Raw genomic sequence first — 14816 nt, 5'->3', positions numbered from 1 at the left:
AATTTTTATTGCGAACGACCAAATTTTTCAACTAAAACGGTTGGCACGTTTCACGAAGTCAAACTAATTTTCAAGTTTTGAAATTGGTCCCTGGATCTATATGCGAACCTAGCGAAAAAACTTTTCTTTGCTCATAGGTGATCATTTGATCAAATTTGAAATTATTAAAACGCACTTCATTATTTCTTGATTGCTTATGGTTCATTATTTTTCTATGATCAATATGAAGTGTTTTTGTCAACAGCTGACTGTCATTGAAAGTTGAAGGATAGGTTGTTACTGATAAATTCTCTTTGTTATAAACATGCGTTTCATTGTTGTTAAGACTTTTTATTGGACCAAAAACATTTAACCAATATCGTCCAACAATGGAGGCCATGTTTGATATCGCTTACTTGGGTCAAGATGCAAATTCAACAGAGCCAAATGATATACCACTAACAAAGGAACCAGTATGGGTTTTAGGAAAAAAGTACAATGCGATACAAGGTAAGTTATTCTTTATGAACCTCATTGATAATAGGAATCTCTAAATATTTATTACATACTTAGGTGATTTTTTTCGATAGATATTGAAAAGATTCGAAGAGACATCACATCAATAATTTGGTTCACATATAGAAAAGGTTTCATACCAATAGGAGATGAGGGCCTTACTACTGACAAGGGATGGGGATGCATGTTGCGGTGTGGCCAAATGGCTCTTGCACAATCCCTCATTAGGATACACATGCAGGGTGATTGGTATTGGACACTTGAAACAAGGTATTATTTACAAATTTACCCATTAGAGATCAAAAAATATTTATTTTTAAGTACACATATATTGATTGTGCTTGAAATTCAGTTATTTTTTATATCTACCATTATACAACACCATCATAATATAGTGTTATTTTGAATTTTGAAATAAAGTAATTTAATGAATTATTGTTCATTTCCATAAACGGTTTTAGATGAAATTAGTGCAATTAGCTTATTTTTCACTGTAATGTTAATAAGAAATTATTAAACTACCTTTTTATTTAATGAATTTTTTAGGGATCCAACGTATTTAAAAATTATTCAAAGATTTGAAGAGCGTCGCCAATCTCCGTTTTCGATTCATCAAATAGCACTTATGGGGGCGTGTGAAGGGAAGGAAGTCGGACAGTGGTTTGGACCAAATACTGTAGCACAAGTTTTAAAGTAAGACATTGATATTTAAAAATATATATATAAATCTGGTTTATTGTGACTTTTATTACCATATTGTATTTGCAATCAATAAAGTATCTGACCATTATTGGTTGCATCCAGTGGCGTGCACAGAGTTTTTAATCAGGGTAGGGAGTAGGGTTAGGTAAGGATAAGGCATAGTAGGCACTGGTCATGTTTCTATATGGGACACGAGTAATCCAGGGTAAGCATTGCTTTTCTGCCTAATATAGAATGCACGCCTCTGGTCGCAAGTATATTTTTAGTACCATGATTCCTACTAAGAGAATGAGGTAACCAAGGCTCCGATCAGAAGACTCGGAATGATTAGTTATTACATATAGAAGTATATTACGAAAAGCTGAATTAGCATTGAAAACTGGTAAAAAGTTTTAACAAGTATTGACAACATACGAGTAAATGTAGTAATACAAAGTGAGGGAATATTTCTTGATGCTGAGATAACTATTTTTTATTAAAAACTTAGTGCAAGAGATATCAAATGGGAAAGTATTTTTTTGAGGTTCGCTTTAGGAAGTGAAATGGAACTGTTATAAGACACTCATAAGTTTGCTCATCTTGGGTTCCTCTTTTTTTTGTTTTTACATAAAACACTACAACCTTATCTTATTAAAAATCCATATATTTTTATAGAAAACTGGTGGTTTATGATAGTTGGAGTTCACTCGCAATACACGTGGCACTTGACAATACAGTTGTCAAAGATGATATAAGTAAGTGACACAGTACTATAATTTTATTAATTTGTTTGTTTTTTTTTTAATGTCTACTTTATAATTGTAATTTACAGGACAACTATGCAACATAAAAAAGGAAAATAAAAAGAGTAAAAATAAAGATGACAGGAAATGTAAAAAAAATGTTACTTCTGATACTAGTCATTCTACGGAAGAGTGGAAACCTTTATTACTTATCATACCTCTAAGATTGGGGTTAAGTGAAATAAACCCGATTTACATTAATGGACTAAAGGTATTGCTCTTTTCTCTTCAAAAAGAAACCCTACAGCCTCCGGCAGATTATCAATATAATTTAAATTTTTACATTAGTCACATAAATGTGACATCAAAAAGATAATTAAAAATTTATTTTATTGATTATCTACAAGGGGTTTTAATATTTTCTTACTGAACAGTTATGTAAAATAAAAGAGTGCATTTTATTTTTTATTATCATTAAATTAATGGTTAAGTTAACACTATATCGATTTGATGCAGTTCTCTAGGCACCATTGTGTGTGGATAAGTTTTAAAAAATGAATTGGCAATCAATTCTATGGAGTATAATTGAAATATTTATACTAAATTATTTAAAAATGAATTTATTTTTATTTTTATTTATTTCAATTTTTATTAAACAAGTATATATTTTATTACTGACTCAGTAGCAAATCAATCAATTGACAAAAAAAAATTATTGTGGATTTCAATTTTCTTTATGTTATTTTGCCATTGTTTTAGATGTGTTTCTGCTTTCCCCAGTCGCTTGGTGTAATTGGAGGGAAGCCAAATCAAGCATTATACCTTGTTGGTTGTGTGGAAGAGGAAGTTTTATATTTAGATCCGCATACAACTCAAAGGGCTGGATTTGTTGAGGTGTATATAATATTTAATACATTTACAAGAGGAGTATTTATTTAAACACATTCTCGATTATATAAAATCACTTTATATGTGATATTTTTTTTATTCCTAGGTTTTTCTTCCAGGAACATTTTCCTTTTTTTGTTCTGATAATTTATTTCTGCACTGTTTTGGACAATCAGAGGCTTCACATGTAAAATATTTATCATATAAAATTATTGAAAATTATCTTGAAAATGTGTATATATATCATATTGTAACATTTGTTAAAAATTTCTAGAGCAAAGACACTGATGACCAAAAAGACATTGATTCTTCTTATCACTGTAAATATGCCTCAAGATTTCCAATTATTGCCATGGATCCATCTGTTGCTGTTGTAAGTAATTTAATGTGGCTATCAGTTTTTTATTTAATTTTTAAAATATATATATGTAGGTAGTAATCGATTGTATCACCCAAATCAAAAGTGTGTACATATTATGTTGAAGCTCAACAATTATTATTTATGTGTGGGTAAAAGAAGAACAGATTATACAAATGATTATAGTCACATTTTTGGTATTAAGTATGAAGGTTGTTTTACGTCCAAAGTTTATCTTTACATTTATTTGATTACGCTTTTTTACGCATTTTTATTGATTGCTGCGCGGTATGATCGATAATCCTGAAATTATCTGGAACATTGGTCTGTATGTTCCCGATAGTTACCTAAGACAGCGTCGGCATAGATTGTTTCACATTCCTATACACAGGACCAACCTGCCGATGGTTATGCCTGTAGGAAGAGCTACCGCTATGTTGAACAATATCTCATTGGATATTGATCTGTTTCATGTGTCTGAAGGAGTTTTCCAAAGCGGGATTCTTCTACACCTTTAGCCAATAGTTCATGCATATTTCCGATTTTTGTATGTATTTTAATGTCTACACATTAAATTTTTTAGTTAGTAATGTATATGTTAATTGAAAATAAATAAATTGAAATTGATATTTAACATTGACAAATCATTGTTCATTGTTCATCGTTAATTTGACAAAATATCAATAACTTCAATGCCATAAACGAGAAACATGTGTTTCTTACTGTATTATGTTTTTTAATGTAGAATACGCCCTTTAAAAAAAATAGGCAATGAATTTTTGACTTTCTATGCAATAAATAACTCCTTATATTTTGTTGTGTAGTATGTAGATATTCGCCAACCAGGAATGTAATACACCTTACTCTATTTGATTTCATACAAATGAGATCATCTTTATTTATGGTTACGGAATAACTAAGCAGATATGAATTTTTTTACATTTTCAGTGTTTTCTTTGCAAAACTCAAGCAGAATTTGAGTCGCTTTGCAATGATTTTGAAACCAGCATAATGAAAGAAAGCCAACCTCTTTTTGAAATCTGTAATGAACGCCCTAAACACTGGGGACCTAATAATGGTGATTTGGAAGAACAGCTAGGAGCAACAGCATTAAATGGTATCAGTTATTTTTATACAATATCTGTTCTATATTTTTTTTAGATTAAATTTATTCTTTACATTACAAGAACTGAGAAAAACAATACAAAATTATTATTTTCACTGTCTTATACCTAATTTTAATTAAATCATCTTTGTTTTATATCAATACAGTACTCCCAGCATAATATGAATTTATACTGAATGTGACATTAAAAATAATATATTTGTAATGGCCAACCTATTTTTTTTCTTTTCAGATTTTGATGAACTGGATAGGCAGTTTGATGATTCAGATGAAGAATTTGAGATTCTCGGGTAGAATTTTGACAAGATTTTATTTCTTAAGAATATTAAATGTCTTTTCAATTTTATACACCATTAGTCTTTTAAGAGTAACGTAGACCTCATTGTTTAATCCTTTTTTTAAAGCTTTTGTGAATATATATAATTGTGCATATAATATAAATTTGTAATATATGAAAAAACTTTTTTTTAACGAATAAATAATGTACCTAATATTATTATTTTATTAATTGTGAATGAAAAAGAAATCTAGGAGACCACAAAATTTAGTGAAGGCTTAAAAAACAATATTAAATAGATATGCTGAAAAATAATGTCAAAATAATAATACCAAGCAATAAAAATCTACCAAGATGGTGTGATTATATAATTCAAATAAAAAAGTGGAAATATACTTTTAATTTTTGCTATGGACAAACGAAGGAAGGTTCTTCGTGCTTTTCCTTCAAAAAAGTTTAGATACCCTTATTCAAATCACAAGCCAGTGAAAATTGCCATCAATTTCAAAAGAGAAATTCGAAAAACAATCTTGGAAAAGAAATGTTTTCCAAATAAATAAACGATACTTAGGCAAAAGTGCACATTGTAACAACTGACTCAACGCGAGTATCTCGCACATGAAAGGTATTTATTTAAATAAAATATGAAAATAATATTGTTGACATCGAAATTCAAGGAAGAAGTGCTGAGCAGTTTTCCTAATGCTAGAGTTCACCGTAGCTGTTCGTTCCTTTATTTTTTTTACCCTAAAGATCTACCTAGCGAACAACATATTTATGTTTCTAAAATGTTCATGGTGCTCTGAACGCTTTTATTTTCGGAACACACCTCGGTGTGTTTATAATGTTTGTCTTTGATTATAAGTTCCTAGGTTCACAGTGATTGTTTATGCTTTCATTGTTATGATTTTGACGTAAGTAATTTAATTCGACTTAATATAATATTTGCACGATATTTTGATAATCAAAACCTAAATTACGATCGAGTAAAAGGGACATGGAAGACGAATTAGAAGATCGATTGTTTTACCAAACCTACCTTTCTCACATGAAGCTGTTATCGAAGTTTTCATTTGGAATATCGATGAACCACCTCAGAAGCTATTTATGGAAAATAATACGTTTATACTTATTACGGTCGGAAGTAATAATTTTCAGTTTAGCGCTATTTATTTTCCTCATGTACATTCAAGCCGTTGATGTTTGGAGCCGAACTCTCCTAAGTCGTCTTGGATATGCGGTCAGCCGGTCCTCCATCGGCACTCAGAGGCTCAAATTGGTCGAGCCTTCCGACTCGGACAAACAAAGTTGGGAAATAAAAGAATCTTCGAGTGCTGCCTACGCAATAACAGGCAGAAGACCTCAAATGGAAGATCGATTTATCGTAAATGAAAATATTAACGCCTCTGGAGTTTCGTTATACGCCATATTCGACGGTCACGGTGGTCAATTTGCAGCTGATTATGCTAATGACAAACTTATCGGTATACTGTATAAAAAAATAGTCACCCTAAAAAATATAATGTCCGGCAAAGAAATTGATACCAGCAAAGATTGCGAAGTGGATACAAGTAAAGTTGAAAAAAACATTAGCTCTGACTCTGTAGAACGCAAGAAGAGTTTTAAGAAGACTGCGAGTGCTGCGGATGATTGTACTAAGAAAGACATTACCGATGTAGAACTGTTGAATAAGTTAAATATGTCACGCCCTGTTAGTAGAGAAGTCCATCCATCTCCAGTGCAGACTAAAGTACCCGCCGTTCCTATTTCTTCATACATCGAAGGAGACAAGGTCAACTACGGCAAGTTGCTAACTGACGAGGTCCTCGCAGCGGACAGGCTTCTGGTAGAAGAGGCCAAGAAAACTATGGATCTTGCAGGAACAACTGCCCTGATTGCAATTTTGGAAGGAAACTTACTAACTGTAGCAAATGTCGGAGATTCTCGCGGTGTGATGTGCGACTCTAAAGGAAATGCTATTCCTCTTTCTTTTGACCATAAACCTCAGCAGGTAAATTATTTTACTTTATTAAACCTTCAATAACCTTTCTTCATTCTTAATGCTGTCTGAAATATATGAAAAGTTTAAAGGCCTGTGTATAGAACAATATTCCCAACTTTGTTCAAAAAAATAAAAGTGTAAACTTACCATTTATTCAATTAGTACTATTCATTTTATATGCTTTTTCAAATGTATCTATTTTGTTGAAATAATATTAATGAAAAAAATCACATCAAAGTAATGCATATTTCTGCAGGGAGCAGACACAGCACTTCATATTTAATTGATTTATCCTTTCCCAGAGTTCAATGAATAATTTCTGACGATTCAGGCTAGTTGCCTAGTGGTTATTTTTGATGTGTGTGTATTTATGCTTATAGATGCGAGAACAGAAGAGGATAAAGGAGGCAGGAGGATTCATAGCTTTCAATGGTGTGTGGAGAGTAGCCGGAATCCTAGCCACATCTAGGGCTATGGGAGACTATCCACTAAAAGACAAGAAGTTTGTCATAGCTGACCCGGATATATTGACTTTTGATATTTCAGACCACAAGCCACTATTCATAGTTTTGGCATCAGATGGCCTCTGGGATACATTTAGCAATGAGGAAGCTGTAAATTTCATAAAAGACCGACTTAATGAACCTCATTACGGCGCAAAAAGTCTCACTCTTCAATCGTATTTCAGAGGTTCTCTTGATAACATATCCATAATAGTTATTAACCTAAAAGATAGGGAGTATGCAAATTAATTTAAAATCGTACATTTTGATGAAACAATACACTAAATGTAATGCATATCATTTTTGTTAATATTGCTAAATAAAATTAATATTTTTATACCAAAATGTATTTCAGGGTACAAAAATGGTGTATTTTAACCTGTCAAACCATAAAAATGAAAGGTTATTTAGTCTGTTTCTTCAAGTACATTGTAAATGCACTCGGATGTATTTATTTTGCTTAAATAAGTACGGGGAACTATAATCTCTAGCAGTCATGTATTATAGAGTAAATTAACCACCAGCGGGACTGCCACTGAGAATATTAAGATTCTTTATTTTCAGTCACTACATAATATTAAGGTGTACATGTTCATGTTAGAATATTCAGCTGAGTAAATAGTATATCATTTTAGATTGTTACTAGTTAATGGGACTACTTTGTTTAATCTTTTGGCAATTTTTACTACTTAAATTCTTTGCACGATATACCTTTAACATAATTTATGCCTCATGAAATCAAAATATAAAAGCACTACACAAATACTAATACAGCCCCCTATGTATTATGTTTTGAGAATACGTATAGATATGTATTTTGATGTATATTCAGACATGTCTTGTCTGAAGGCTTTTAAAGCAAACTTTTGTTTCCAATTTTATTATTCCACAGAATATTTGATAGTTCAGAATTTCTATATTTCAAAAGAGAAAATAATAAAGATAAATCGCAGTAACATTTATCCACATTTTACTTAATTTAAGTTTTAGTAATTTAGTTTTAGTATAATCCTTAGAATTCTGCTTTGTATCTAAATAAATAAAAATTGCATTGTGGAGTAGGAGACTTTGAAAGTTTAAAAAGTTCAGTTTAGAGCCAAACTGATCCAAAAATCAGGTAATTTTTTGTTAACATTGATTTTTTTTAGAATAAGAGTTTTAAGTTTAGAAGAATGAAAGAAAATTCGCTCTCCTAATCTTTAACTTTAAAATATATATCAATCTCAATATTTTAAATATATTTGTTCTTACCTATTCTCATTACTTACTGCACAAGTTAGCCCAAACGTTTAATTTGATTATAAACAGATATAACTCTGTCTCCAGAAAAAAAGGCTGCTGTGTTGGTAATCTTTTTCATATACTTTTTGTTGTTGTTACATTTTATATAATTTAAAAAATGTTATACTTACAACCATTGTTATTTGCGCATGCTGAAATCTTGTGAAATAAAACATGTATATTTATAATGGACATACTTCAATGAGTATCTAAAATAAACTATTGGAAGTCTTCTTGAAAAGAATAAAACATTTAAAATATATTTTAAAAGATAAAAGGTCCAATTCTATTAAGAACATTATTCTGTTAGATAAAAAGACAAACATATTTTTATATTATCGTTAAGAAAAAAAAAATTTCAGCAAGTTAATGGCATACCTTACATTCAGTATTTTATTCAATCTATCAGCTGTGATTTTATTTATTTCATTTTAAATTGTAATAACACTCATATAGTAAAAATTGGCGGAGAATGTATCAGAAAACTCCTATAACTTGTTAACTAGGATCCTAATTATTTCTAGTCTCTTTAAAACATACTAAGGTGCAAAATACATAACATATTACATTGAATTGTTTAAACAAGCGTTCTACATTTATATTAAGAGTTTTCTAGACTTATTGCATGAAGAGTGCCATAGAAAGTTGTATGTATTATAAGCACTATTTTTATTGTTTTCTTTTTTGTGTTTTGGTTGTGATTTTTAATAATATATATTCTATTTATGTATTTATAGTAGTTGATATTTCACGTTTGCTTGCTGTGTGCCAAATACTTGGAAGAATTTTATAAACATATAAATATTTACTTGTCTACTATTCAATAAACTGTGTTATACATTTATTATTTTGTATTATTTTCAAATAATTTTGGAATCATACTGTTTCTATATATCTCCTTTCTATATATTTTAGTCATTCATGGTGAAGAATTTAGGTAAATGTAATATAAAAATTATTATTTATAAACACATATATTTCCCATTACTGTAGCACATAAACAAATCAAGATAATAAATAATACACATTAAAATACAAGTATTATATCCCTATATTGTGGAAGTTGAGGAAAACTTATAAATTGTCATATATGAAAAAAAAACACAAATTAAGGTATATTTTGGACTCTTCTTTTATCAACATTTAATATTGATAAAATAAATAATGTCATGAGCTGTATCAAAATGACCCCTTCTTGGCAAATTATCATTAGTGGCATTTAGATGAAAATATTTTTTGCCGTTATGTGTATATTACTTGCTGTGTAATTTAGTATGTGATGTGCAAGCCAATATTTATGAAATTTTTCAAGAATATTTGAGATGATCTTATTTATAATATTTATTTTGTTTTAGTCGACACATTGACATCAAAATAATATTCTTACTCAAATTTTTCTAAAAATCTTTCTACTAAGGTTTATGGTTGAGAAATAATCAATTTTCAAAATTTCTTTCTCTTTCAATGCATATTTTCTTAATTGAATTAATATAAATTATTTATAATTTTAATTACGAAATTTTTACTATACGCAAGTGCAATATGGGCTTAGTTTAAATACATACTGTTTGTAAGTGGTTAAACTTATAAACAGCACTTTATTCATGACAGTAAAATACTTGTTGTTACTTTTTAGATTATCTGACGCTGGATTTTCCACCCTTAGGATGAATATATTAAGTCGTACATATATTATAAGTATGTTAACTGAGATGAAGCGTCTATTATTTTTTTATGAAGGTAAGATGGAAATCTGAGGATTCCAGGGGTTACGACCTGGCATTTGACTGGCTTAAGTGATCTCTGCATGTCAGTCAAATGGAAAACAAAAGCTAGTCTAATTCCAGGTTGTAAACTCTGGGATGCTCTGACTTCCAACTTTCCTTCATGTAAAAACAATAAATACTTTGTCTCATTTGACACACCTATAAACGTAGAAATGTCAGAAAAAATCTAAACCTATTAATACATGAAGTTTTGAGAAAACAATAATTTTCCTAATCAGTAGTAAAGTAAGTGATTAAGTGTGTTGCCGTAATAAAATATTAAAATTGTGCATAGCGGAATTCCCCTAGAAAGTTTTCAATTGAGATTTTACTATTTTTCCATCCTGTTTCAGTTTATTTTTTTTATTTTTAACTAAATATCTCTGTAACTGTTAACTAAATGTATCTGAGAAACGAAACATAGTAAATCATATTGCAAAAGACCCTGAGTTGGGTCAAGTAAAAGTATCCTAAATGCCATGAGCTAGAATTATAATGTTTAATGTCTTCTTATCATCCAATATCATAAGATACACAATAATATGGCTGCATTTTAAATTTAACTAAAATGTATATAACACAACTTGAGATATTTAAAATTAACATCCTATTATGAAATGGGATTTTAGGGTTTGCGATAGTTTGCCAGGAAAGGTACAGTAAGATGATAAGATTTGGTAGGTGACTTTTAATTTAGAAATATTTGTTGTATTCACTTTTCTGAGGCTAACAAACAAATGTTTGATAAAGAAAAATAATTTTCATTGTAATAAAGATCTACTCATGAAATATCTGACATACTGCGAATAAACGATAACTCAATAAACATACTGTTTAAAAACAAAGACAATATTTAATAAAAATCAATAAATCAATCATTCATATGTACACAGATGGTATTTCAAGGCAGAAAAAATAAATTTCGCATAATATAAATATGTACATTTAAACTACAGGTATACCCCGCATTAACATTTGCAATGGTATATACTATAGGTCCAAAAAATAAGTTTACAGTGTTGAAAATGAAGTAACCAACATTTTTAATTATTTTTTGTCGCCATATATACTTAGGAACTGATGGAATTGTAACTTTTGCCTTAATTTATTTTCTTAAATTTTATTATTGCAAAAAAAAAATCTATCTGGGGAAAGGTGTGACGATTCTTTTTTATTAAAATAGTATCAAATCTTAGAATTCAGTTTACAGACTGGCATTAATTTCATAAATCATTTTTAGCGGACTAATATTGAGTATTTCAACTATGATTCTTTGACATTATGTATTTTTTTACGAGAATTTTTTGATGTAGTAACTAAATTTTAAAATATTAAAAAATAAAAAACATTAAACCAATTTTTGAAACAAGGAAAACTATTAATCACTGGAGCAATCTGTACCAATGTATATTTAAAAAAGGTAAGATACATAATTTAAATGCAACATTATGCATTTCCCTGGAAGATATTATGCATAAGTCAACTGTCAGGACGTCTCTCAATCAAGGTCAGGCTGAGTCTGTATTTATAATTTCATTTTATTAACCAAGGACTGAGGATTTTTAAATGGTGAACTATATATTTTAGTCAATCTAAAATTTTGGCAATTACAGTAGGCTGGACGCAGTAAATTCTTTCAAAGGATGCTTCCTCAAAGAATACCTTCGATGATGTTGTATCAGACGCCTCTAGGTAACAGACCACAAGAGAGACCTAGGAGGCGATAAATTTATAAATTAAATACACTTTATAAAAATAAACATGTAGACGGGTTAATATGAATACGTATATCATCATTGCCTACAACTATAGATAGGTACAAAATTATAAAAGTGTTTTAACAAAACTAGTATCAAAATTATTTCATGTATGAATAAAAATATATAAACATATACATCAATATAAAAATGTGATAAATAAAGAAAGACTAAATGATTATGTTAATTTTATCTTGATGATAGGGACGGAGATTTAAAAAAAAATAGTACATACATAACCACTGACTATAATCTTAAAAATATAATTCAACAGGTTTAAAAACAGAAATTACCATTCAATTTCATTTTAAATTCTTTTCCACAGGTTTATAAGACGATTCCTCTATTCCACAGGTTTACAAAATGATACATATTTTTTATGGCTAAATTAATTTCACATCAAAAGCAATGTACCCTCAGTAAAAGTTTTACAATCCTTTATTCTTTATAGGTGATGTCACAAAGCGTACTCAATATGTAACTTGTTTAGTATTGATATTTTCACTTATGTGGATGTAAGATTTTACTGAAGATACGCATACATCAAATACAAGTTTACGCATACTCTACATCAGTGGTTCCCAGACTATAATAGGTGTACCTTAAAAAAATAAATCTCTGGTGATAGAGAATGCACAAGTTAAGTTATATTACTTAATGGCAGAAAAGTATATGATGTTGAAAGAATAGTAAATAATTGTAAATATTTAACGGAAAGGCTTCAATTTGGGAAGATGAGGTACTAAGAGATACCCAAATAAATAAAAAATATGGGAACCACTGATCTACGTGAAAAATAATCACATAAATGGCAGACATAATCATTTTTAAAAGCCGTTAAAGAAATGTAAACACAAAAAGTAACATATATAATATAACAACACATTAAAAGTAATTCTTAAATATAATTTGTACAAATAGACCACAGAACATGTTTTTCAAAATTATCAGATGTATATGGAGTACTTTACACATAATGACTTAATTTACAAACTCCCAGTTGAAGGATTTATAAAAAACATACGATTTACCTCAAATTATGGCAAGATCTAACAAAATCAAGAATAATCACCACTTATTTTTTTATATTTGCTTACTAAAATTTATTTAAATAATGATGGTACATATTGTCATGGCATTAATTAAGGAGTAAAGATTCAAACTTAGGGAACACACTGTAAAAATAAATTAGTTAAATAAATTATAACTTATTTACTCACTGCCGTTGCCGTTTTTACAAGAGATTCTAAAGAGCGCACACACATGTTCTTTATTATAAAGTGTGATGTAAGAGTTATTCGCCATCTCTGCATATTTGTGAGAGTTTTTATTAGAACCATACTAAAATGTATACTTTGCATTATCGCTGACCATCAATCGCCAATTCATCACTAGTTAGTCACAATATGGAACCTGACTGAAAACTTATGCTTTCTTTTCATACACAGTAAAATTTCTGCTACATATTAGTTTGTATAGTACTTTTATAAATTTTAAAATTAAAATAAAATAATATAAAAACACTTCTAAAAAAACTAAAGAATTGTCAGGAAACATCTTAGATTTTTTTATTGAGGCATTTTTGTTATGGCCTAGAGAAAAAATACACATGGCACATAACATTTCTGGAGTTTTTACAATATATAAGTATACGCTAACATTTAGTGAAAAGGTAATAAATATAAAAAGTAAAAAATGGTTTCTACTCATATTATATATATTGCTAATGTGTAATTAGGTTTTTGGCATTAACTTTATTGTATAAAAGATTACATAATATTTTCACTACTGGCACTGTCAATATAATTGACTCCTTTAAAATTTCATCTAATATTATTATTAGTTAGTACATATTGAAAGAGGATAATAGTGTTGTTGTCCTTAAATTTGATATTATGTGAATATGTTATACTAAGTGTTAAAATTTGAGCGAGTACTTTGGTGATGAATAATATTAATATGTTAAAAGTGTTTGGATCCCTCGAGTTGATGGCAATAATTGAGCAGGTGTAAAATGAGCTAATGTGTAAAATTGTAAAAAGGTATGCCTTTAGTCATGGCAAGTCAAAGCCGACGGTTCAATTTACTTTAAATACTATACTAGCATATCTAACTAAAGGATTAAAACCTTTTAAATGTTTCGAAAATTCTAGTTAAGTATACTTTGAACCATATATAAAATCACATTTTAACTATCATTATAATCTGTATAGTAAATATAAATTTGTAGTAAGTTAATCATGGGCAAGATAAATATAAAAACAAAACTAAACTAAACCTGATGACATAATAGGATCTGTCATAAAACACATAATTGGATTAATCAATGGTCATTAGTAGGTTAGTCTAAACTATTTTTAATCTAAGGGAGATATATTAAAACTGCACCTTTAATGGCTACGTTATTAACATGGTGATATATTGGCTTACATTTATGGGGGTCACCACAATGTATCGATGGTGAAAAATGGCAGACTACTTCTACTGATTATTGAAAGTTAAATGTAGATTATTACAATAAAGCTAGTTAATAAATAACAATTATGTATATCTAAACATTGGCAATACACAAGAACCCTGATATGGTACAGAGCCTTGACTGAGGCTGTTAGTTAGGGAGCTCTAATCAGGTAAACGTTCATCAAGCGGTGCTGGAGTCCACTTGAACACCGCTGACAGTGGTCTTGGGAGTGAGAACTCCATTTTGCATTTTCTTTATATTTTCACCTGTCAATTGTGACAAGGAATTACAAAATTTGTGGTAATTATCTTCCAAAGCCTCCTGATATTCAAATTGGTCCGATGAAATGAGCGTACTATTTATTTTCAACGCAATGCTGCATACTTGAATGAAGTCCCTGAAAGAAGAAAAGTAAAATATAATTTTGTAAGTTGTACGTATTAATTTACTTATGGTATATTAATGTATTTATCAAATA

At 29.3% G+C, this 14816-nt stretch overlaps 3 protein-coding genes across 4 annotated transcripts in view; 2 read left to right on the top strand and 1 right to left on the bottom strand.

The window, feature by feature from the left end:
* The first annotated feature begins 236 nt into the window (after nt 1-236).
* On the top strand, nt 237-4782 carry Atg4a (Autophagy-related 4a). Its single transcript, XM_088261133.1, has 9 exons — nt 237-489; nt 570-765; nt 1042-1188; nt 1852-1931; nt 2009-2190; nt 2679-2813; nt 3082-3180; nt 4114-4282; nt 4524-4782. The coding sequence occupies exons 1-9, from the start codon at nt 369-371 to the stop codon at nt 4583-4585; spliced, it is 1191 nt and encodes a 396-aa protein (XP_088117259.1). The 5' UTR covers nt 237-368; the 3' UTR covers nt 4586-4782.
* Nucleotides 4783-5449: 667 nt separating this feature from the next.
* Nucleotides 5450-7590, top strand: LOC148313502 (protein phosphatase 1L). Its single transcript, XM_088261168.1, has 2 exons — nt 5450-6579; nt 6951-7590. Exons 1-2 carry the CDS (start codon nt 5566-5568, stop codon nt 7320-7322), a joined length of 1386 nt encoding a protein of 461 aa, XP_088117294.1. The 5' UTR covers nt 5450-5565; the 3' UTR covers nt 7323-7590.
* A 6261-nt stretch (nt 7591-13851) lies between these two features.
* Ziz (dedicator of cytokinesis protein Ziz) overlaps nt 13852-14816 on the bottom strand; it is a 31893-nt gene continuing 30928 nt past the window's right edge. For both annotated transcript variants that reach the window (XM_088261144.1, XM_088261160.1), the window contains one exon: nt 13852-14735. In XM_088261144.1, the coding sequence (XP_088117270.1) occupies nt 14519-14735 (217 nt within the window). In that variant the 3' untranslated portion in view covers nt 13852-14518. The remainder of the gene's footprint in view (nt 14736-14816) is intronic.

Source organism: Brachycentrus maculatus, unplaced genomic scaffold (assembly GCF_059751285.1).
Source record: "Brachycentrus maculatus isolate JH-2025_06_01 unplaced genomic scaffold, ASM5975128v1 h1tg000010l, whole genome shotgun sequence".
Lineage (NCBI taxonomy): Eukaryota > Metazoa > Arthropoda > Insecta > Trichoptera > Brachycentridae > Brachycentrus > Brachycentrus maculatus.
This window is presented reverse-complemented; position numbering and strand designations above follow the sequence as displayed.

Coding starts and splice junctions, on each gene's coding strand:
- Atg4a (XM_088261133.1), top strand. CDS start 369: ATGGAGGCCATGTTTGATATCGCTTACTTGGGTCAAGATGCAAATTCA. Junction 766..1,041: donor TATTGGACACTTGAAACAAG/GTATTATTTACA, acceptor TGAATTTTTTAG/GGATCCAACGTATTTAAAAA. Junction 4,283..4,523: donor AGGAGCAACAGCATTAAATG/GTATCAGTTATT, acceptor TTTTCTTTTCAG/ATTTTGATGAACTGGATAGG.
- LOC148313502 (XM_088261168.1), top strand. CDS start 5,566: ATGGAAGACGAATTAGAAGATCGATTGTTTTACCAAACCTACCTTTCT. Junction 6,580..6,950: donor TTGACCATAAACCTCAGCAG/GTAAATTATTTT, acceptor TTATGCTTATAG/ATGCGAGAACAGAAGAGGAT.